This window comes from Chinchilla lanigera, unplaced genomic scaffold, assembly GCF_000276665.1.
Source record: "Chinchilla lanigera isolate Chin_1 unplaced genomic scaffold, ChiLan1.0 scaffold00032, whole genome shotgun sequence".
Classification (NCBI taxonomy): domain Eukaryota; kingdom Metazoa; phylum Chordata; class Mammalia; order Rodentia; family Chinchillidae; genus Chinchilla; species Chinchilla lanigera.
In genome coordinates, this window is record NW_004955433.1 from 2,887,787 (window position 1) to 2,910,219 (window position 22,433).

At 42.8% G+C, this 22,433-nt stretch overlaps 1 protein-coding gene across 3 annotated transcripts in view; it reads left to right on the top strand.

The window, feature by feature from the left end:
• Fras1 (Fraser extracellular matrix complex subunit 1) overlaps positions 1 to 22,433 on the top strand; it is a 410,067-nt gene that overhangs the window by 340,559 nt on the left and 47,075 nt on the right. For all 3 annotated transcript variants that reach the window (XM_013516132.1, XM_005388203.2, XM_005388207.2), the window contains 11 exons: positions 3,718 to 3,842; positions 4,095 to 4,235; positions 6,079 to 6,306; positions 8,320 to 8,433; positions 10,175 to 10,325; positions 11,520 to 11,679; positions 12,856 to 13,030; positions 15,288 to 15,534; positions 16,750 to 17,094; positions 19,634 to 19,794; positions 20,230 to 20,377. In XM_013516132.1, coding sequence (XP_013371586.1) covers positions 3,718 to 3,842; positions 4,095 to 4,235; positions 6,079 to 6,306; positions 8,320 to 8,433; positions 10,175 to 10,325; positions 11,520 to 11,679; positions 12,856 to 13,030; positions 15,288 to 15,534; positions 16,750 to 17,094; positions 19,634 to 19,794; positions 20,230 to 20,377 — 1,995 coding nt within the window. The remainder of the gene's footprint in view (positions 1 to 3,717; positions 3,843 to 4,094; positions 4,236 to 6,078; positions 6,307 to 8,319; positions 8,434 to 10,174; positions 10,326 to 11,519; positions 11,680 to 12,855; positions 13,031 to 15,287; positions 15,535 to 16,749; positions 17,095 to 19,633; positions 19,795 to 20,229; positions 20,378 to 22,433) is intronic.

Genomic DNA, 22,433 nt, shown 5'->3' on the forward strand with positions numbered 1-22,433 from the left:
CTGAAAAGAAGGACCGAGAGACCAGCACCAGTGTCCAGCAATGGGCCATCCACTTTTTCCTCTATACTCATGATTTCACAGGGCTCCTCCTTCTCCATGAAGCGGTTCTACAGAATCTGGATGTTGGGCACCCCTGTAGTCCATGAAGTCTCGGTGCAGACCTCTCCGGAGCCCCACTCACTCCTCCACCGCGGCCTGTACAGTTAGGGGGAGAATGGCCTCCAGGGGAGTCTCCCCAGGTATTTTGCATGGTCCTCCAGGTTTCCAGCTCCCGAATGGCTCTTGCGTCCCCAGTGATCTCGACCTCTGAGTCGTCGGGCGTCGGTACTGTTGTGTTCTCCGAGTCCTTGTTCATCAGCTGCTCCTCCCCTGACTCCGGGCCTTTCTGGCTCCCAAGGGCAAGGCCAAGAGCGACTCAGCGTGTGGAATGTTTTCCCAGAGGTTTCTCCATGTCGGGATCACGCACGTCTCCGGGAGGGCCTATTTTGTCGGTGCTTCTCTATGGCATGGCGGTTCTCGACCACAGGCGTCAGCCGGCCCAAGGGCCAGCGCGCATCCCCGCGCCGCTTCCCGGGTGCTTGCCGTCTGCCTTTCTGGGCGCCAGCCTCGCAGCTGCCCAGGGCGGAGTGCCTGCGCGGAGGGGTCTGCACTGGGCCCGTGAGGGCCGGCGAGCCCCAGCCGTGCTGTCGCCCAGGGCGGGGCAGATATGTCAGTTGTATGGTGATGGTGATATATGATACTACATGACTAAGTTTCATTACTCTTTCTGCTTTTCTGTGTTCTTCATATTTTCTTTAATAAGCATGTTATTTTTGTATCTTAAAAAGTTAAAGGACAAGCATGAGATTTAAGAAGTTCCTTGTCCAAATGACTCATGTATAGCACTCTTGGCAGGTATAAACTTTGGAATTGAACTACCTTGGGTTCTAATCTCAGCCTTATTAGCTAAGTGACCTTGGATAGGTCATGTAAATTTTTCATTGCATAAGTAGTTCTATTACTGTGTCATAAAGAATTTATAAAAATGCCTCAGCTGACCTCCCAGAGTTGTTAAAAAGCAAAATCCAACATATATAAGCAAGCCTGACATAGCATTATACCCATTAAGCACAGAGCTCTCAGGTACTTCTAGTGAGAATGTAAAATGGTTCTGCCACTGTACAAAAAAAAAAAAAAGGCACGGCAGTTCCCTCAAAAAGAAGGCATATAACTAGCACATAACCCAGTTATTCCACTACTAGAGATTTACCCAGGAAGAATGAAAACTTATGTCCGTACATAGACATTATTGTGCACAAATAATCGTGGCAGCCTTATTTGTTGTAGCCCAAAACTGCAAGTCCAAAGACCCATCAGCAGGTGAATGAGTAAACAAGTCATAATGTATCCACACAGGAGTACTACTCAGTTTTTAAAAGGAGTAAACTATTAACACATGCCCAATCTCAAAATAATTATGCTAAGTGAAAGAAATCAGACACAAAGTAGTCCGTACCATCTGATTCCACTTATAAAAAAGTAAAGAGAACTAATCTATATCGATAGAAACTTCATCAGTTGCTCTGGGATGCAGTAGAGGATGGAAAAGGGAAGGATGGGAAGATGATGAAGTGTTGATTGACATTTTTGGAGTGATGAATATATTTACTATTTTGATTGAGGTGGTAGTTTCATGGGAGTGCCAGAGCTTGTGAAATTGTGTACCTCAAATATGTACCACTTATGATACATCAATTTTACTTCAAAAAATATTAGAAAGAATCAGTCCCAGAGCCTTCTCTTGAGAAAGGCAAAATCTTAGTCCTAATGCCTTAGGCTGTCATAATGGGGGCAGTGAATTAGGTGACCAGTTGATTGTGAGACGCCAGACAAGTATTTTCCCATGAACTGGGAGGATGTATTCACAGCAGGAGGAAGAGATTTAAATGTCTCAGTGCAGCCAGTCTGAAGTTATTAAATTTTTAAAGAATGGTGTGAATTTCTGTCCAGAGCCACAAGACAAAGCTATAAGACGGGGCTGCATTTCTTGCCTGTCAAAAACTGATGTAGCAAGCACAGAAATATAAAATGCCTCATCAGAAAATTAATGCTGCAATATTCAGAAGGCTATTGTATCTGGGTGACATATTTCAGATGATAGATGCAAATGTCAGCCATGTGGGTTGATTGTTCATATTTTTAAAAAGAAAGCAGTGATACTGATGTCATACTTAAATATATAACAAAGTAGAATATTGTTGTTGCTGTTTCTTCATAAGAAAGCCAAACTGCTTTTTTGCCAGGATTAACAATGAAAAACAATAAATCCCAGGACGCAGCAAGTAAATTTTAGGGCCAAATTTAAGGATTAGATTAAATAGATGAATTCCCCTATCCATAGAATGAGGAAGTGGTTATCTGTCCCAAGGGACAAAAACATAGGAGTCTGTTCCAATCTTGACGGGCACCAGAGTATGAGTCCCCTAAGACAGAAACATGGATTCTGGACTGTTTTGCTAAATGTTCTTAGACATTTAAAATCATAGAGCTATTGTGCATTTGTAAGATAACTTACTATTGTTTCAAATTGCATTTGTTTAGTTTAGTTTTGTTTTTGCTTTTAAAATGTCCCAGTAAATAGATTTAACGTGAGCTTTTCTATATCGTGTTATGAAAGGGTATTGTTTTTCTAGATTGTTTTCAACTTGATATAGAATGATTATTCATACCCCAAAGTCATGAAGTAAGTTTTGTTACTGCCTAGCTGGTTATAATATTATAGAAAAGCTAAAATCATAGGCGTGAGAATGGAAAAGAACCTTGAGAGATACCTAGTGAAATTCTGGTTGCCAGGTGTCTTAGTTACTTTTCTTGTTACTGAGACAAAGTACCCAACACCCAAAGTTAAAGGAGGAAAGATGTATTTGGCTCACAGTTTGTAGAAGTTTCAGTCCATGATTGGCTGGCTCCAAGGCAGGGTGGCATGGCCGAGGGGCATCACAGAGGAGACACAGTTCATGGTGGGCAGAAGGTAGCAAAGCAAGCAAGGGGGTCTTGGCAGCTTTTTTCTGCCCCTTGTATATCTATATAGGATGCTGAAATTAGGGCATTCCCAGTGGACTGATTTAATAATCACCCACCCTTAATCCTAGCATTGCACCACGAATCAGTCACACTCTGGATTCAGTCACTTCTGAAAAAGCCCCACCTATGCCTGTATGAGGCTTTGCTGGGGATCGAAACACAAGCCATAACATCAGTGATGGCTCACTAATCACAGGCCCGATGCTGTATGCACCCAAGACTTATAACTCCAGTGTCCAAAAGCTAAAACATCACACAATATTAAAAGTTAGGGCAAATTTTCAGAAAGGACTTTGAGGTTATAGGAAAATGTAAAACTTATGAAAGAGGGATTTGGGGAATAAGCCAGTGGCTCTATCTTTCACAGATTTTATCTGCATACATCAACCCCAAGAGAAAAGATAGTAGTGTTTAATGCACACCTGCTGTTGACTTGGCACACAGCAGAAGCCTCAGTAATAAAGTTAACATGTACTCCTGCAGAACATATGCCACTATAGAAAAAATCCACAAACAACCTACCACAAGGTCTTTGAGGGTGGACCATACAGGCTGTATAGAAATACAAAGGCCCTCCCTGATAAGCACATGACATTTCCCTAGCATGACTGGCATTTTGACGGCCTTCCTGTTCCTCTCCTCCCGTTTCACTAGGTGTCCAGATCAGTTCCTTTACTCAGGCTGACCTGACTTCCCAGAATGTTCAGTATGTCCATTCCAGTGAGACCGAGAAGCATTCAGATGCGTTCGACTTTGTGCTGTCTGATGGAATCAATGAGGTAGGTGAGGGCCTGGATTCCATGCCTGAGTGCATGTTGACTCCTTCCTGTCTGCTTTGAGAAGAGTGGGCAGAGAGATTGGTGACCTGAGAGCATCATTTCCCTCTGCTGCCTGGCCTCCTGCCGGAGTCCTCACTCTCGGGCTGCTGCAGGCCAGCAGTGGTGAGGAAGAGAGAGCTAGAGCACCTGCCTCCCATGGGCGGGGTGGTCCTGGAGACAAGAGTCCAAGCTGCACTTTTTTTGCCATCCTAGGTGACTCAGACTTTCCACATTACCATTCACCCTGTGGACGATTCGCTTCCCGTGGTGCAAAACTGGGGAATGCGGGTACAGGAGGGCATGCGGAAGACCATCACCGAGTTCGAGCTCAAGGCAGTGGATGCAGACACGCAGGTGCGAGCACTCCTTAGGTGTCTGGCTGAGGGAGCCCAAGCTGAGCTGCCCTTGCTTTGTGACTGTGCATCTGTGGGTAGTCGGCAGAATAGGGGGCGAGTGCAGGCATCCTTTGAAAGATCAAAACCAGAAGCTCCATGACCTTCTGGAACAGAGGAACTAAGATGTGGCAGATCAGATAGTTTTTAAATCCTTCCTGAAACCCTAAACACATCCCTTTTCTCCCTTAATTACATGTAACAATCCTCTTAATGTGACAGCTGTTTATGCTGATTCAGAGGAAACCAGGCAGGTAATGTTTGACAGTGTTTGTCTTATCCCTATAAAAGTGAACGTGGATTTTCTGCACTTGGGCACATTTTCTCCATTTCCTCTCCTTGATCCAGACTTTTCTGATGAAAACTTGGGCATCCTCGAAAGCTGTGCAAGTAACACGGGTCATGTGGAGATCACACTGTCATTCTCATGATGTTCCCAGAGTCAAGTACCCAAGCTTGGCACATGAATTCTCTCTGTGAAAGCCTGCTGCCAGCGTTACTGATTGATTCTCTGTGTACCCTTCTCTGTGCCACTGTCCATTCATTTATTCACCCTTTCCTCAAATGCTTATTACCTGACTGGGGTCTCTCCTCTGCTCTAGATGCTAAAGGCAGAGCTGTGAATAAAACAGATACAGCACCAGGCTTTGGGAGTTTACAGCCTTTGTTGAGGAGGAGTAAAGAGATCAAGAGCAGGTCATACTGGATATCAGTGTTACAAGCAGAAATACAGTGAAGCAGAAGAGAAGGAGATGAATGGGTGTGGTATTTTAGACAGAGCAGTCAGGGCACAACCTCCCTGAGGAAGCCACATTTGAGCAGAAATATGACTAAGAGAGAGCTCACTATTCAGTTACCTGGAAGGATTCACTTGCCAGGCTGAGAAGCCAGAAGTGCAAAGGCACTGTGGCCAAGTGTGTTTAGATCCTGAGAATAATTCAAAGGTTGCAAAAAGCCAAGAGGCTGGAACCCAGAGAACAAACCATGCAGAAGACTGAAGCCAAGGAGGGACCCTCAGACCAGGCCACAGTGGGCTTTGTTGGTTCAAGTCAGACCTTTGCATGTTACTCTAAGTTGGGGGAACACACTGGAAACTCCTGAGCAAGGGTTTATGCCTCTTTCTTTTTCTTTGAAACAGCTACTGTTTCAAAACTGAGAAGGAATGAGAAATTAGCTTCTGTTCTGATGCATTTGGGAGAGCTTATGTGGAGAGCTTAGAGAAAGTAAGGGAAATTGGCAGAAAGGACATGAGCAGTTTCAAAAGGCTTGCTTCCTACCAGCTTAAAAATTCTGGACCAAAAAAAAAAAAAAAAAAAAAAAATTCTGCACCTTTTGCTCATGGGAAGGGGCTCTAGGGTTGGGAGGAGCAGGAAGGGAAGAAGTGAGAAGGAATAATCTACAACACCTGTGTGCACCAAACCCCAAAGGAATGTATTCATTAGGTACCACAAACATGGACTAATAAAAAGCAAATTCAGGCTTTCAGTCCGGGGTGGTGGCACGCACCTGTAATCCCGGCACTCTGGAAGGCCGAGGCAGGTGGATCACAAGTTTGAGCCCAGCCTGGGTCATTTAATGACTTAGCCAGGTGCTGTCTCAAAATTTAAGGAAATAAAAAGGACCAGTTGTAGCTCGCAGTGAAGACCCTGGGTTCAACCCCCATACTGACGAGGGAGGGAGAGAGAATGAGCCCCGTATGTGACAGAAGGCTTAGAGTCTGTGCCCCTCCCCAGCCATTGAGCACCACCCACTCTTCCGGTTTCTATCATGAATCGCTCTCTCTCCTGCACTTCTGTCCTGGGCAGGCTGACTCCGTCACATTCAGAGTGGTGCAGCCCCCACGCCACGGCACGATCGAGAGGACCAGCAGGGGGCAGCACACCCGCTCGGCCCCCTCCTTCACCATGGAAGACATCTACCAGAACCGAGTCAGCTACAGCCACGATGGCAGCAACTCCCTCAACGACCGGTTCACCTTCACCGTCTCCGATGGGACGAACCCTTTCTTTATGGTTGAGGAAGGAGGAAAAGAGGTGAGAGGCAGGTAGCCAGTGGAGGAGGCCTGGCAGTGCACGCCAAAGGCAGGACACGGATCTTTATACCTGGCCTAACATGAAGTTCTTACTCTGTTAATTTACTAGTACATTGGCTTTGGGAAAATCGCTTAACTCCTCTAAGCCTCAGTGTCTCATCTGTAAAATGGGCACAGTAATAATTATCAGCTTCAAACACGTAGTCTAAGGGTCAAAGGTATTAAGAAAATACTTAATACTGTTGGCAAAAAATGAGCACTCAAAAGACAGTAATTGTTAGTACTCTTTCTCCTTTCTTTTTATTTCCCACTTCTTACTCCTTGAGGTTTTTCTTCATCTAGTTTTTCAGTAATATCACATGGCTCTAGGTTGTCTTTCTCTTTTTAGATTAAGACCCTCAATGCAGCCAGAGTCTAAGTCTTTGAAAAATAACAATAGCTAAGAGCATGGCTTTTGTGTCCAAGATATGCTGATTTAAATTCTAGCTCTGGGTGTCCTTGTAAGTGTCAGCTTTCCTATCTGTAAAATGGGGTTAATACTCACTCCCTGGCGTGCATAGGCACATAGGTCCTTCCTTGGCACATGGGAAACATCGGTTAATCATAGCTGTAGTCATTGTCAGCATCATTTTAAGCCCAGCCTGTGCAGCCAGTGAAGTGCATTTCTCTGAGGTCATGCAACTGTCAGACTTTACTTCCCAGAACTTCTCCTTTCTGTCCGGCACATGTCCAGAAGAAATTTAAGATTTCTCTTCTACTTCTTCCCCACCATTTATACTCATTCCTTCATCCCTTGGTGGGTCTCCCTCGGCTCTACACCTCCTCTAGGAATGAGTGCACCCCGTGAATGTGCATATCCCACTTCCCACACCACTATGCTGACACTGCAGGAGCATGTTAGTAAGCAACTAGCTGACACCTACCTCCTCCCTTAGGGCCCCTTTCTTATGCTGGGGATGAATAATTGTTTTCCTCAAAGATCCCACTGTATCCTTGAGAGATAAATAGGTCATTCTCAGCTAGCTCCCACATGTGTCTGTGGGTAGCCTTTGGGATTTCCCTGTCCATATCTGTGCCAAAGCATGCCTGGTAGGGCATCATTTTTTGTTTTTTGTCTTGCACTTTCATTGCTCTCCAGTTTGTATGACTTTCAAAAGAATGGGAAAAAATAAAAAGGATTTCAGGATGTATCAGCAAGAGGACTATCCCTCTTATAAGCACACAATCTCATAGTAGGGCTTCTGAGGGACTATGCCATTTTAAAATGGAAATTATTTAGAATGTAGGATGTAGTTGCTGCCCTCAGAAACTGCAAGGTGCTAAGTCACACTCAAGTGTGTCCATGGTGTGTGTGTGTGTGTGTGTGTGTGTGACTGTAAACTGTACACACTCTCTCTGTTCCCATAAGTTCTTTTATTCTCCTGCCCCTGATTCTTTGGAGATTGCTTTCCCTCAAGACAAAAAAACTACAAGGACAAAAACAAGAAAAGGAAAGGAAAAAAGAAAATTCTTCCCACAGAAACTTCTTTTCATGTTTGACATAATCTGACCTCATCAGGCCTTCATGAAAATTTTAATAAGCATGATTGAAAGGAAGATATGCTATGTATTATTTCACTTTAGGCCAATGTTGGCTTCAGTTCCAGAAGACATAGGGCTGGGGATGTAGATCAGGTATAGAGCAGGGGCCTTGAACAGGAGAGGTCTTGGGTTCCATCCCCAGAACCTCAGCCACTGCAATGAAAAGATTACTGACTTCCATAGCAGCTGAAATCCCTGGAGAGGCACCTCTTTTTCCCGCTTTTCTTCCCCTGGGGCTCTCACCTTGTCAGTCAGCAATCTCACTGAAGCTTCAGGCCCCTGCTGATAAGGGATGGGAGCTGCCTCTGTTGCTCAGTCTTCATCTCTGAACATCACCAGATTACAGGGGTCGGGAGGGGTCTTGAAGGTCCTGGGCCTGACATATGCCATGCCTTTCCAGGTGATGAGTGTTCTTTTCTGGCCCCCTCAACAGATTACAACAGCAGCACCTCAGCAGTTCCGAGTGGACATCCTCCCAGTAGATGACGGCACCCCTACAATTGTCACCAACCTGGGGCTGCAGTGGCTGGAGTATATGGATGGCAAGGTAAGGCCTGTCCCATGTGCCCAACTGGGGCCAAGTCTTTATTCATGACAGTGTCTTATGAGTAGAACTCCAGTTCAAATTATGTTTATCACTCTTCCAGTGAGCTGATTTCCCAAAATTGCCAAGTTCTATGCATCTGCTTAGGAGTCTTTATTTGTTAAGATTGTGCAGGACAGATTTCCACAGCCAAAAACACATCAGTATTCCAGCTTAACTGTAATGTGCCTCTCCTGAGGGTCCACACTCTTGTTTCTTTGAAAAGTCCACCTTATTGTTCTGCTGTCACTAGGTGGTTACAATTTTTTTACAGAAAATCATCAATACTCCAGCCCAAGGAAAGGGAAAAACAGAGAAGCAAGTGCGAAGAACTTCCTTGCAAGGAAGTGATACAGAAATCAGACACGTCCCTTTCACTCATTATCTAGGGAGGAGAAATTGGTCACATGGTCCTTCATGTGGCTGGGAAATAGTGTCTCTGACTGAGCAGGCAGGCGTCCAGTTACAACTTCGTTAACCAGAAAAGAAGATGGCTTTCAAAAAACTTAGTATCTGTCCTTAGTGGGAAAAAGCACCCATTTTTGTAGACAAATATTCTTGAAAGAATTTTACTTTAGAAATTTCTTTCTCCATCTCCTCATTCTCAAACTGATCATTTTAAGATACATACCATTTTTGTAAATGGATGTCTGTTTGTTAATACGTTTTCCTTCTTTTATTCTTAGAATAAATAAAAAAGTAAAAATTTTAAAAATTAAAAAAAAAAATTAAGATGCACACCATAATTTTCACCCAGTAGCACATCAAGCACTAAATTGGTAAACTCACTAAAGGACATACACAGTTCTTCATTCCAGCTTAGACCCGATTTCTCCTTTGGTAGGTGGTGTCCCCCTAGGATGTGGGTGTTTTCATCTCCATAGAGCTGATCAGTTGTTTGCCTGTAGCTGTTAGTCTGAAGCTTAATAGCTAAACTGCTTGGGTTTCATAAAATAAATGAAACAAAATTAGTGCAATTTCTTCCTATGCCCTATTTGATTTTTCAATATTCAGAATGATTCTTTCTCCTATCCAGCTGGATTTCCACCTCCCATCCTGCCCAGCTGCACTCTTAGTGATTCTCCAATGTCCTCTGCTTTGCTGGTTTCCAAAGTTAACTCTGTCCTTGCTTACCAAACCTACTGTTGATCACCTCCTCGATTTTCTGAGATTTTTGTTCTGACTAAATATTTGAATGAATGAATCAATGAACTGAAGTTTAGCCTATGTACTTGTGCAACATTTGGGTGTATTGTGTTTATCCTACTCAATTTCAAGTCTTGCAGGCGATTTCTACAAGCTATGAAAGAAACACTGTCACAGTATTGTGTCATTCTTTCTAAGTTCCAGCCTTCTTTCAAGGCCAAACTCAAAGCACATGCCTGAAATCCCTCCTTGCTCACCTTCAGATGGAATTCATCTGTCTCTCTCCCTAAAAGTCTATAGCACTCTTTTTATGTCTCTCTGATAGTTAAAGCCAGAGTGACCTTGCTCACAGCCTTTCTTTCCCAATAAAGTAGAGATATCTCACGAGCAGAGGCTGGGAAGTTTCTATTCTCATCGCTTCTCCAGTCCTGACAGAGTTTTCTGCACAGTAAATGCACTCGGTAAATCACTGTTGAACTGAATTAAATCTGAGTCAGAGGGTCTTGTTCCTGCTTTAATTCCCACATCAGGAATTAAATTTAATGGGTTTCTATTCCAGGCAACCAACCTGATCACCAAGAAGGAACTGCTGACTATGGACCCAGACACAGACGACCCACAGCTGGTCTATGAGATCACATTGGGCCCCAAGCACGGCCACATGGAGAACAAGCTGCAACCAGGCCAAGCTGCTGCCTCATTCACCCAGGGTAGGGACCCAGGAGGGCTTAGAAACTGGGACACTTTCACTGTCATTCTCCCTGCCCCCCCCCCACTTCTTATGCCACGTCACCTGTTTGCAAACAGACCTTTTAGTGTTCAGCTGTCCGTCTTGTCAATTTAACTTCTGCTGATTTTCCCCCTTTTTAGTCTGAACTTTGGCAAAGACAGTTCAACTCTACCATGCTTCTTACCTTTAGGTTTGGGCTAGATCTTCTAGAGAGGAAACAACAGTCAGACTTTATGAATAATCTATGATCCTATGTGGTTTATTTTTTTGTTCTCTACAGATTATAGTGTTTTAAAAAAAAAACCTTCAGCCCAGAAATTGAAGTCAACATGTATAGATTGTACAATAGAAATATCTCCTGGTTTGAATTACATAGAGTGGCTTTTTTTTTGTTTGTTTGAGGTAGGGTCTCACTATGTAGCCCAGGCTAACTTTGAACTGACTATGTAGCCTACGCTGACTTTGAACTCATTGCGATCCTCCTGCTTCAGCCTTCCAAGTGCGGGGGTTACAGGTGTGCGCCACCATGCCCAGCAAGCAGACCCTTTTGTATTTAGTTTCTTGTCTGCTTGTCACACTCTTCCCGTCTTCCTTTGAGGGTGGACCTGGTTAGGAGCACTCGCTGCAGTGATGCCTCTTAAAATCTCTGCTCCGTTTCTCTTTTTATTTGCCCAGTCTTCCACGGTGTGTTCCCTCCTAGTGCCTTTTTAGTTGTGCCTTGTGTATTGGTTGTTTTAATCCTACCCCAGCTTTTCTTGATAGCATTTACCTTCCAAAGAACATTCCTGAGAAATAAGGCTGGGTACGAGGCCACACACACAGAAGATGGGGTCAGAGGCTTTCTCCCGAATTAGCCCTTCAACATTCCACAGATATTTGCTGCAGTGCTTTCTGTCAAGACCCTAGGATTCTCATTTCACAACAGTGAAGGCTGCTTTCTGTACATAAAGAAGATAAATATTTTTGTTGCACAGTGGCAGTATTTTATTTTAAAACCTGAAAAAAACATTTCTTTTTAAAACTACTTTTTAAAACTACATTTTTTGTACTTGGGAAAATAAATTCCCATTAGAAAAATAAACTAGTTGTGTTGGTGTTAGATTCCTGGAGGCCATTTTTATATCTCCAGGTTAATTCAGTGAACTCACGGTGAGTTTGTTTTTTCTTCTCACAGAGGATGTGAACTTGGGGCTGATTCGTTATGTGTTGCATGAGGAGAAGATCCGTGAGATGATGGATAGTTTTCAGTTTCTGGTGAAAGACAGTAAACCCAATGTGGTCAGTGACAACGTCTTCCATATCCAGTGGTCTCTCATCAGCTTTAAACATACCAGGTACAAGTGTTTTCTTGCTTTCATTCTTGAGAAACAAATGAGACAAGTCGAGGAGATCAGGATGATGACCCTGCGGCAGCTTTAGTCAGCAGCTGTCAGCAGTGGAGGTGGTGGTGATAACAATAATAAAAGTAATAATTGTGTGATGTATTTATTCAATATACTACCCAGTGGGTGGGTACTTGACATGCAGGTACATCATTTTAGTTACTTACAATTGTGCCATTATGAGATGAATTTTCTTCTTGACCCCACAGCAGCAGAGCAGTAGCAGCAGAAAAAGATGGCATAACTTGCCCACACACCTTTAGCATATGTAATATTTCACTGTTTGCTCATTCTTTGCCTCTTAGTTGTGTCTCCTCCAAAATTAGATAAATTCAGTATAACTCATCCTTTTTCCTGTAGCATTGAAGGGACTAAGTGGTATAGAAGATCCCAAAGCTGGCAAGATCTGACCTCGCTGGCACTTTGCCTAAAGCCCTCATAGCACTAGGACACAAACCCAGGCCCCACAGCTGTCCTCAGGGACAGGAAACAAAGCTCAGCTCTTGCCCTTCTCTCCTGTGGCTTTTCCAAACCTAGATTCCTACTCTGAGTTAATTGAAGAGTTGGCCTGATGCTCAGCAAAGCTGAGCTCAGTAAGCTCCGTTCTTCCCATCTTTCCCGTTGTAGTGGAACTCCATTTGTCTAACATTTTCACCTACCCCTGACTGTCTTACTTTTACTTCTGCTGCTGTCCATCCTTCCTTCTGTACTCCCTGCAGGTCTAGGGCAGTCCCTTCCCACTGAAGCCATCAGTACTCTTCTAAGCAGCTCTCTAACCGAGAACCCACTGACCAGTTCTAATCACTCTGCCACCCTAGGGAGAAATTGCTATTTTTCCATGTTCTGAAACCTGTAGCTCACAGCTTGTGCATACTGTCCCCCATTCATCTCCTCTGTGTGTCTCAGCTCTCTTCTAATTGGGCAGATGGCGTTCTGCATCCACAGCATCCTCGTCCTTTTTTTCTGCAACTGTTTCAGATGAACATGCTCCCTCATTTTACAGTTTCGCAAAGGAACCGAATTCCTCTTCTCTGAACTACCTAATGCTCATAACCGAAAAGGAGAGCCAGGTGCTGAACAAAGGGCTGGGGACAGATTTTCAGAGACCGCCTTTCTGTGTGCTTCCAGCTACAACGTCAGTGAGAAAGCAGGGTCTGTCAGCGTGACAGTGCAGAGGACTGGAAACCTGAACCAGTATGCCATCGTGCTGTGTCGCACCAAGCAAGGCACCGCCAGCTCTAGCTCTGGCCTTGGGGTCAGCACGCACCCTGGACAGCAGGACTACGTGGAGTACGCTGGCCAGGTGCATGGGATGGGGGTCTCAGGTTCTGGGCCTTGAGCAGGCTCCAGCAAGGTCTGAGAAGGGGCTGCAGGCGACTGTGGACCTTCTTCCTCCTTCCTAGCCTCCCCTCCTTTGTATAAGTACCCCACCCTGAGTAATGTCCCTGAGTTCCCTCCCACGGTACTTGTGCTTCACAGTCTCTCTGTGTGCACTGAAGTGCTGCTGCCAGAGCTCGTGTTGTCTGCTGGCTTCTCAGTCTTTACATGTGGCTTTGTGATGAGTAGAGGTCTCCAGGGCACCCCCTCTAAGCTCAGCCTCGGACATGCTCTCCCCGGTTCTTCCTTCTTCTTCCTTACTGAAGGCAGGCAGGGAGACCAGTCAGGAAGCTCTTGGAACAGGCTGGGTGAGGAATGATGGGGTTTGGGCTTCCATTAGAATGTGAAGTTTATCCAGGGCCATACCACCCTGCACGCCCTGATCTCACATAGAAAGTGAAGTTGGAGGGAAGCAGATGGGTTCAGCAGATGAAAATTGATAGGACTTAGCAGTGGGCTGCTAATAATGGGTCAGAAGGGGGAGTAGGGGTGGCGCCCCTTGCTAGGAAGGGACTTGGCTTGGACACGTTGAGTGCGAATTTCCTCAGGAACAACAGGTCAAACTGCAGTAACTAATGGACAGGGAGAAAGGAGAGGATTCTGGGATAGGTAAGGAAATTTACAAGTCATCCATGTACCTGCGGTTATAGCACCATGATAGCAGTGACAAAGAAAGAAAAGAGAGGAAGGAGACCCAGGTGCAGCTCAGTCAGTGGAGAGTGTCCTCAGCGTGCATAAACCAGGCCCTGGCACCCACATGGGATTGGGCCATAGAGAATGTAGAGGAGGAGAAGAAATAGTTGACACTTTAAGGTAAAGGACCCTGTGTTTGTCATCTGGTGTGTAGGACACAGTGCTTGACACTTAATAAGTATTTATTCAAAATAATTCCATCATTAATTGGCAATATAAATTTCTAGAAATGAAAGTGGGCTATTTCCTTTAATTCAGCTCAGGAATCAGCAGGACCAGGCTAAGGCATCTTATGTCCAATTTAAATGAGTAATCAGGAAAGAACAGATGAGCTAGAGACTTTTAGCAAAAACATAAGACAGCACATGTTCTTGTGTTTTTCAAGAAAAGACAAAGGGCTATTGATGTGCCCTAGATCTTAAATGGAGATCTAGTAAAAGATCATTTTCGTGGAGATTATTTGAAATGCTGAGCCTACTAAAACCATAATTTGATTAATTGATTAGATACTGTATGTGCTAATAATTTCCTGTGTGTTTAAAGTTGCATGTTCTTCAGATCTGAGGAATATGACTGTTTTCTCACCCTTGTGTGAGATGTCTAAGTTTACATGGAGTCCAGTCCAAATGCCTTTGTCCATTTCCTGCCTTGTCAGTTTGGGGCAAGTCTGTGTGCCTAGTCTTAACTGAAGCCTTACACCCTTCTTCCTCCCTCTGTTCCTTTCCTTTTTAGACAAAGTAAAACCAGAAAATTCCCTGTAAGTTCACAATATAAAGTAATTTATATAGTGTCAGGCTGAATTCATTCATATTATAGTTCTAGCCCATTTTAATGGCAAAGGATTTAACTTTCTGTGAATTTAAACTCCATTATTCAGTGCAGTGAGAAACAGTCCATTGTAATTATATAAGTAGTGTGGACATGATAAGGATAATATCCTACACTTTAATATTTTAAAATGTTTTCGTACTTTCACTATATATGATTTTCTTTAGCCCTCCCAATAAATATAAAAAGCAGGAGAGTTATTATTGTTATTTAGCTGGTGAAGTATCTGACGTACATAACATTTTATAACTACCCAACTGAGAGTAAGAGAACCAGAACTTGAGACTAGAACTTCATACTCCCAGATCACAGATCATTCTGTCTTTCCGACTAAACCCACCTAAGTAGAAGGGAAATTGAGTCATCAAATCATGACTTTTGCCATCCCAGGTGAGTTGATAAAACAGGATATGAATAGTTATGACATGTTTTTCTATAGTCATCCAGTGGGAGCTGCCTCTGCCCTTTGTGTCCCTGTACAATAAATCAGCCCCAAGAGACACATGAAGAACAGGATGTGGTGGCCAGGTGTCCCAGGCAGCACAGCAGGGAGTCAGAAATAGAAAACCAGCTGTTTCAGTTAGTTCTCCACCCACTGTGCTCTTTTTCAATAGTGCAGGGGCCACCAAGGCACAACTGAACTCCTGTTTCCTCTGTGACAGGTGCAGTTTGATGAGCGAGAAGACACTAAGTCCTGCACCATCGTCATCAATGATGATGATGTGTTTGAGAATGTTGAAAGCTTCACTGTGGAGCTCAGCATGCCAGCATACGCCCTGTTAGGGGAGTTCACCCAGGCGAAGGTCATTATCAATGACACTGAGGACGAACCTACCTTAGAGTTTGATAAGAAGACCTACCGGGTCAACGAGAGTGCTGGCTTTCTATTCGCACCTATTGAAAGAAAAGGTCTGTTGGTCCAAAGGTGACAAGGAGCTGTAATATTAACTAACTTTTATGAAGTCCCTTTTATGTGCCAAGTGCTGTTATAGTATATTAGCTCAATTCATGTATATATTTTATATTTATTGTCTCAATCCACAGGACAACCCTAATGATAATTCCACCCAAAGTGAATACCATCAGAAGACCTCCATTAGTTAGAGCTCCATTTATTCTGAAATTGGACTAGAAGACTGGTTATATTTAGCCTTGCAAATTATTCATGAACTCAATGTTCTTAATCACGCAATCCATAAAACATTTAGTAACCTTGGTCAAGAAGGGAAGTTATAAGAACCTCAGTTCTTGAAAGACAGAAAATGTACTTAAAGGTTTCCCTATGTCATATTTTCCTGTATCATATTTAGAACTCAGATGAGAAATTAACTGTGTGTGAGAAATAAGGGGCAATTCTTGAGAGGTTGAAAAGCAAAACAAAGATATTATGGATTTATTATTGTGAAATATTGAGACTTTAAAACTCATAGGAATGAAATTCCCACTCGAAGCCACAAGACTGTAAATGACAATGTCAGGTTTCTTTATTGAATCTGCTGACTGGGTACTAGTATAACAAATACTGTAGATTATACAAACCTTGGCTGATGCTGCTTGGCGAATAAGCAAGCCGCATTGATTGCTGGGGGCCACCAAGCCAGGCCCAGGGCAGGTTGTCACCAAAGGACACGGCAACACTAATAAGTAAAGTCATTTGTACAGAGGCAAGCTTGTTTTGTTTTGTCTTTTTTTGAACAAGCTGTTTGTCTCGGGGAATTAAAGTGCAGAAGTTTATTCAGAAAGGCAGTGAACTGTATTCCCAGCACTCCAGGACACAATTACTTTACTCCTTAAAGTGCCTAGTGTGTCTTTTATCTTTCCACCCGCTGTGGTCTTCCATGGTGGGCAGTGAGTCCTGTGAATTAACAGAGCACAAAATTCACAGAAGAGGAAATCCATTTTAAGTGATTTGGGGGGAGTATGGTTGTACATTAAATTTCCAAGTGGTTTATATCACAGATTTAAAAGAAACTGCATCTCAAGAAGTTTTCTTGTCAGAGTTTGAAGAGACGTAGTCATAAAATATGTCAAAAGGAACCAAGCTTGTTAAGTTAGCATCAATTCTAAAATTTGAATTCAATGTCTCCTTCGCATACTCTGGATTTCTTACTGTCTGTGTTTTAGGAGATTCAAGCAGCATTGTATCTGCACTTTGCTACACAGTCCCTAAGTCCGCTATGGGAAGTAGCCTCTACGCTCTAGAGTCAGGCTCTGATTTTAAATCAAGAGGGATGTCTGCTGAGAGTCGTGTGATACTTGGACCTGGGGTCACCATGTCTACCTGTGATGTCATGCTTATTGATGACAGCGAGTATGAAGAGGAAGAGGAGTTTGAAATTGCCCTGGCTGATGCTTCTGACAATGCCCGCATTGGAAGGGTGGCCACAGCCAGGGTACTCATCAGCGGTCCCAATGATGCCTCTACTGTCTCCCTGGGCAGCACGGCTTTCACTGTCAGTGAGGATGCAGGTAATGTGCAGCCTCTCTGCAGATCCATTGCCCGTGTCCCTGATCCCTTTTTTGAACGTTTTCTTCTTATGTTATAAGACAATGAAATGCCAGTCCTTAGCGACACCACTCACTGTTGATCTGAGCCATTACTTATTGCTAGGCATCAAGACCAGGAATGGGAGGGAGTGACATAGAGTTCTATGTACTTCTCTTGCCCTAGTTCTTCATGGCAGAAAGGTGTCAGGCTTAAAGCTGAATGTGCTGACCTTTGGGGTCCCAAGAGAGGACATGGTGCTTAGCATTATGGCTTGTGAAGGAAGAGGTATTTTAGTGTCCTGCCACCTACTGAAACAAATAAGCTCCAAAGCCTCAGGGTCTTAACGCAATAGAACTCTCTCATTTAGGTATTATCCCAAAGCAGTCGATGGGCAGATTTTTTCCATACAGTGTGTCAGAGCCCAGGCTCCTTCTCTTTTGTGGTTCTCCCAAGGTCTCGAAGTCTCTGTGAGATGCTGACAGAGAGGACACTGGCTCTGCTGAGTATTTGCTGATCTAAGCCACATCAAGACCTTTCATCTCTTTGAAGGGATTCTAAGCTATAGTGGGAGCTAGTACTCTGAACACATACTGGATCTCGGGTACCGTGCCCTGTGTACCGCGTGTGCTCACCAGATCTTCTGTGGAAGACACGAAACTGCACAGAAGAGCACAATGAGGCCCATCAGAGAGTTTAAATCAATGACCGAGGATTAAGCAGCTCCCACAGTGACAGAGCTGCCTTAGAACCCTGTCCTTTTGCTACACATGCTTCCCTCTCCATATTTCCAGTGCCCAGCCATGCCTGCACGTCACCTCCCAGCATCGAGGCTGTAAGAATGTGGTGATCAATGGTGTTTTCGTGTCAGGTTTTCTGTGACCTTGGTTTTGAAAACAGCTAAGTACCTTAGAATATTACAATGTGTGTTGTCACAGTAGAACAGAAGATGAACTTCATTCCTAAGATAAACCACCATGTGTGGTTTAAGTAATGATGTGTGCATCACTTGGATGGAATAGGAAAATCAACCCAGCTAAAACATTTAATTAGGAACATTCAGCTCCAGGCCCTGTAGTCTCCCAGTTGCTCATTGATTATTTTCCGGCTGAAGATCTTGTCTCTGAGTTTCTTCTCCCGAAACAGGCTGGGGCTGTTTCTCAGCGGGCACCTCTCCCCTCCTATGCAGTGTTGAGACAGCTCTCCCCAAGGGCTGTCTCTGCAGGACCCCTGCGTGAGGCCCTCCTCTAGCTTTCTTCTTGGTCTCAATGTCAGGGAGAAGAGGCACAGTGACAACTCACAGCCCTCAGAGAGGCTCAGGAGCCTCCCTCAAGTTGGACCAGAACACTGAGTGGAGTGAAGTTGCTGCTACTGCAGTAAAAGCATTACTCTGGAAACCCCACTGATTTTCTGGCCATTCAAGCTTCTATTATTTTTTTTTTAAAGAGAATAAAAAATAATTTAACAAAACATTAGAAATGATACAGAATTTCAGAAAAACAATGGTAATAGAAATTCAACAATCGTTATTATGTTGCATATTGTTGTCTTCAAATTAGTTGTGCAGATTACCAGATATAAGCATGTAAAATTGGTGAAAAAAATTAAGCATTAGTTGTTCTTTCAATAAACCAATAGCAATTAGTAGTAAAATTACCTTAGCTATCTTTGTGTGTATATATATATTTTTATATATATATATTTGTGTATATATATATATATTTTTTTCTTTTCTTCTTTCTCTCATCCTAGTTACTCTTTCCTTTTGAGCAGTTTCTTTCCCTTTCACAGTATCTATTGTACCTTTCAGATTTTATTTACTCTTTCAGTTTCTTACACTAGGGAGACAATATGATGTTTACACATGCAGGTCTGATTTACTTCACTTACGAGTATGGACTTGTATCCATTTACCTATAAAAGCCTTGAGTTTTTCTTTATAGCTGAGTAATACTCCATTACATAAAAATACCACATCTTTTTTATCCATTTCTCAGTTGATGAACATTTGGCTTGTTTCCAAGATTTAGCTATGACAAACTGCACTACTATAAACATGGGTGCACATGTATTGCTGTTGGTATAATGCTTTCAGTTCTTCTGGAAAAATGCCCAGAAGGGGAATAGCTAGGTTGAATGGAACCTCTAATCTTAGTTTTTTGAGAAAAAAAGATTGAAAAGGATTTTCCATTCCTAAAATTCATTTGGAACCAGAAGAGACCTAGAATAGCACAAGCAATCCTGGGTAACAAAGGCAAGGCAGGAGGCATCACAATCCCTGATTTGAAATTGTACTACAGAGCTACTGTGATAAAATTAGCATGGTACTGGCCAAAAAACCAGACCTAAGGATCAATGCAACAGATTAGAAGATGCAAACACAACAACAAACACACTCAGCCACCTTATCTTTGACATAAGGGCCAAACATGTTCACTGGAAGAAAGATAGCCTCTTTAATAAATGGTGCTGGGAGAACTGGCTCTCTACATGCTGAAGACTAAAACCTCTATTCTTATGCAGGCACAGTGAAGATTCCAGTCATCCGCCACGGTACAGACCTTTCTACAGTCACATCTGTCTGGTGTGCCACGCGGCCCTCCGACCCAGCTTCTGCTACCCCAGGAGTTGACTATGTCCCCAGCTCTAGGAAGGTGGAATTTGGGCCAGGTGTCACTGAGCAGGTGAGCCTACAGCAATCAAAGCACCATGGAGTCATGAGTCTGAATGGCTCTGTAGCTTGGTTTTGAGTCTGCTTTCTTGCTCTTTGGAGGACTCTGATATGCTTTTACAATATTGCTGTCTTTCTATAAAACGTAAGCATGCAAATGAGACAACAAATTTATGAGGGAATTTCCTTAAAACTCTCCAAGTGGCCTTTTTAGCATTAAATATCCAACAGCACAGACATAGAATAGAAATTTCACTTGTTTTATGTAACTATCTAGAAACAAATTCCTAGAATATGTAATAAAGTAATTATCACTTTATGGATTTTAAAAAAACTTGCTTTAAGACCACCAAAGAAAGATAAACTGCCACCTTTGTCCTCATCTCCCCCAAGCAAGTGAAGGTTGAATGTTGGCCCTCTGTAAAGTTTGCTTTGATTTCTTCTCCAGTACTGCACCCTGACTATCTTGGATGACATTCAGTATCCAGTCATTGAAGGATTGGAGACGTTTGTGGTTTTCCTCAGCTCAGCGCAAGGGGCTGAACTGTCCAAACCCTCCCAGGCTGTCATTGCAATTAATGACACATTCCAAGATGGTAAGAGATTAAGGATGCCAGCTGACTGTTCAAAATGTATTTGTTTTTCTGTACTGTCCATGCATGTGACATTGATTTATTTATCAATGAATTGATTCATTTCATTCAATAAATATGTGTTTGTGCAAATCCATGCATGTGTATTTGTAGGGACAATTGTTCATGGTGATGATGTTCTGCCAGGCAGAAAAAAAAATATAAGCATTGAAGTTCAGTGTCTAGTTGAAGAATCCTACCCTTAAACAGAAAAATTAGAGTATATTACAATAAATGAGATAATGTTGCTATACATCTAGTACTATGGGAGCAGAGGAAACTGCACAGTAACTGTGTGGCATGACCCTAGATTCCATAAAGGAGGTGATATTATGCAAAATATTCAGGTGTGATAGGAGTTTAGCTGATGATAAATGAAACTTCTTTCAAATGCAAAGATATATACGAAATATAAAATGTTGAAAGCTGCATATCTGGGAAATAGCAGAATGTTTACTTTTGCTTTGAGCATTAAAGGAGGTAAGTAAAGAGTTGAAATAGGAAGACAGGTTGGAGTCAGGGCCTAGGAGACCCTGTGTTCCAGCCCAAAAGCTTTGTAAGCAAAGGGGACTGTGTGTGCTTCCAAGCAGGGGAGTGATGTGAGCTGCATTTCAGGAAACTAGCATTGGCAGCATTGAAGATGGTATGCAGCCATGAATGGAGCCATGTATAGGAACAGAGCACCAGTCACTGCTGAAATGTGACTTAAGAAACAGGGTAGACAGGGAAAGACAGTCACTTCTTGAGAAGAGTGGATTGAAACTAGAATTTTCAGAACTTTACAATACATTGTATGGATTCTAAAACTGGGTGGAGAAGATGGAGCCCTATTTCCCACCTGAGGCGAGAGGACTCCCAGCAGCAGTCCCAGCAGCTTGCCAAAGAGCCCATGATTCAGCTCTTAGGGACTAAAAGTCCCAAGAGGAACAGGTGGCCCAGCAGGAAAATATGTAATGTCTTTATTCAGTCTCTAAGTAATTTATGTCATCTATGTAGTGTAGTAAGAAATACAAATGGCAAAAATATATTGTAATACTTAAATCTTCCTATAGCTTTATCTCCCAATCCCTGGGGTCACCTTACTTGAAATAACCATTTTACTCAGTATGTGTGTGTGTGTGTGTGTGTGTGTGTGTGTGTGTGTGTACATGCATGTATGTGTTCTTCAGGAGAAAAAATACATTCATATGTATCTGTGTACATACATTTATTTCTTTTTGTATGTACACAGACACACACGCATCTTATTTTGGAGCCAGGTTAACTGAGGCACATAACTCACATAAATGGAAAGGTCATGTTTCTTCGTGTGCACTTCTCTGAATTTTGAAAGATCCATACAGTGATATGCTTTCCATTATAGTGAAGATGTTCGGCAGTTACAACAGCCTGTAGATTCTCTCGTGACTCTGGAGTCAAACTCGCACCAAACCTAAGCCCTGGAAACCATGTATCTGTTTTCTGTCTCTAAAGTTTTGCTTTTACTAGAATGTCACATAAGTGGAATTGTGTAATATGTACCATTTTGTCTGATTGCTTTCATATCAAAATAGGCATCCAAGAGTCATCCATATTGTTGCATATATGATCATTCATCCCATTTGTTGCTGAGTAGTTTTCATTGTGTAGATGTCACCTGTTGAATGACATTTGAGTTCTTTCAAGGTTTGGGTAATGTACCCGACTAGTGTACCTGTAACACTCCCATGTAGGTTTTTGTGTGATATACTCGTTTTGCTTGAGGTAAGTATTTAACAAGTAGGGTTGCTTGATCATGTAGTAAGTGTATGTTTGGTATTGCCTGATTTTTGTGATTTTTAGAAGGTATTCTGGTAGGTGTATAGTGACATGATTTCCCCAATAAATAAAGACACTGATATATTTTCATGTATTTTTGCCATCTATTTATCTTTTTTGGTGAAGTATTATTCAAATATTTCCTCATTTTTAATTGAATCTTTTTCCTGTTATTTCATTTGTGGTACATTCTGGCAAAGATTTGTGTGTTACAAATATATTT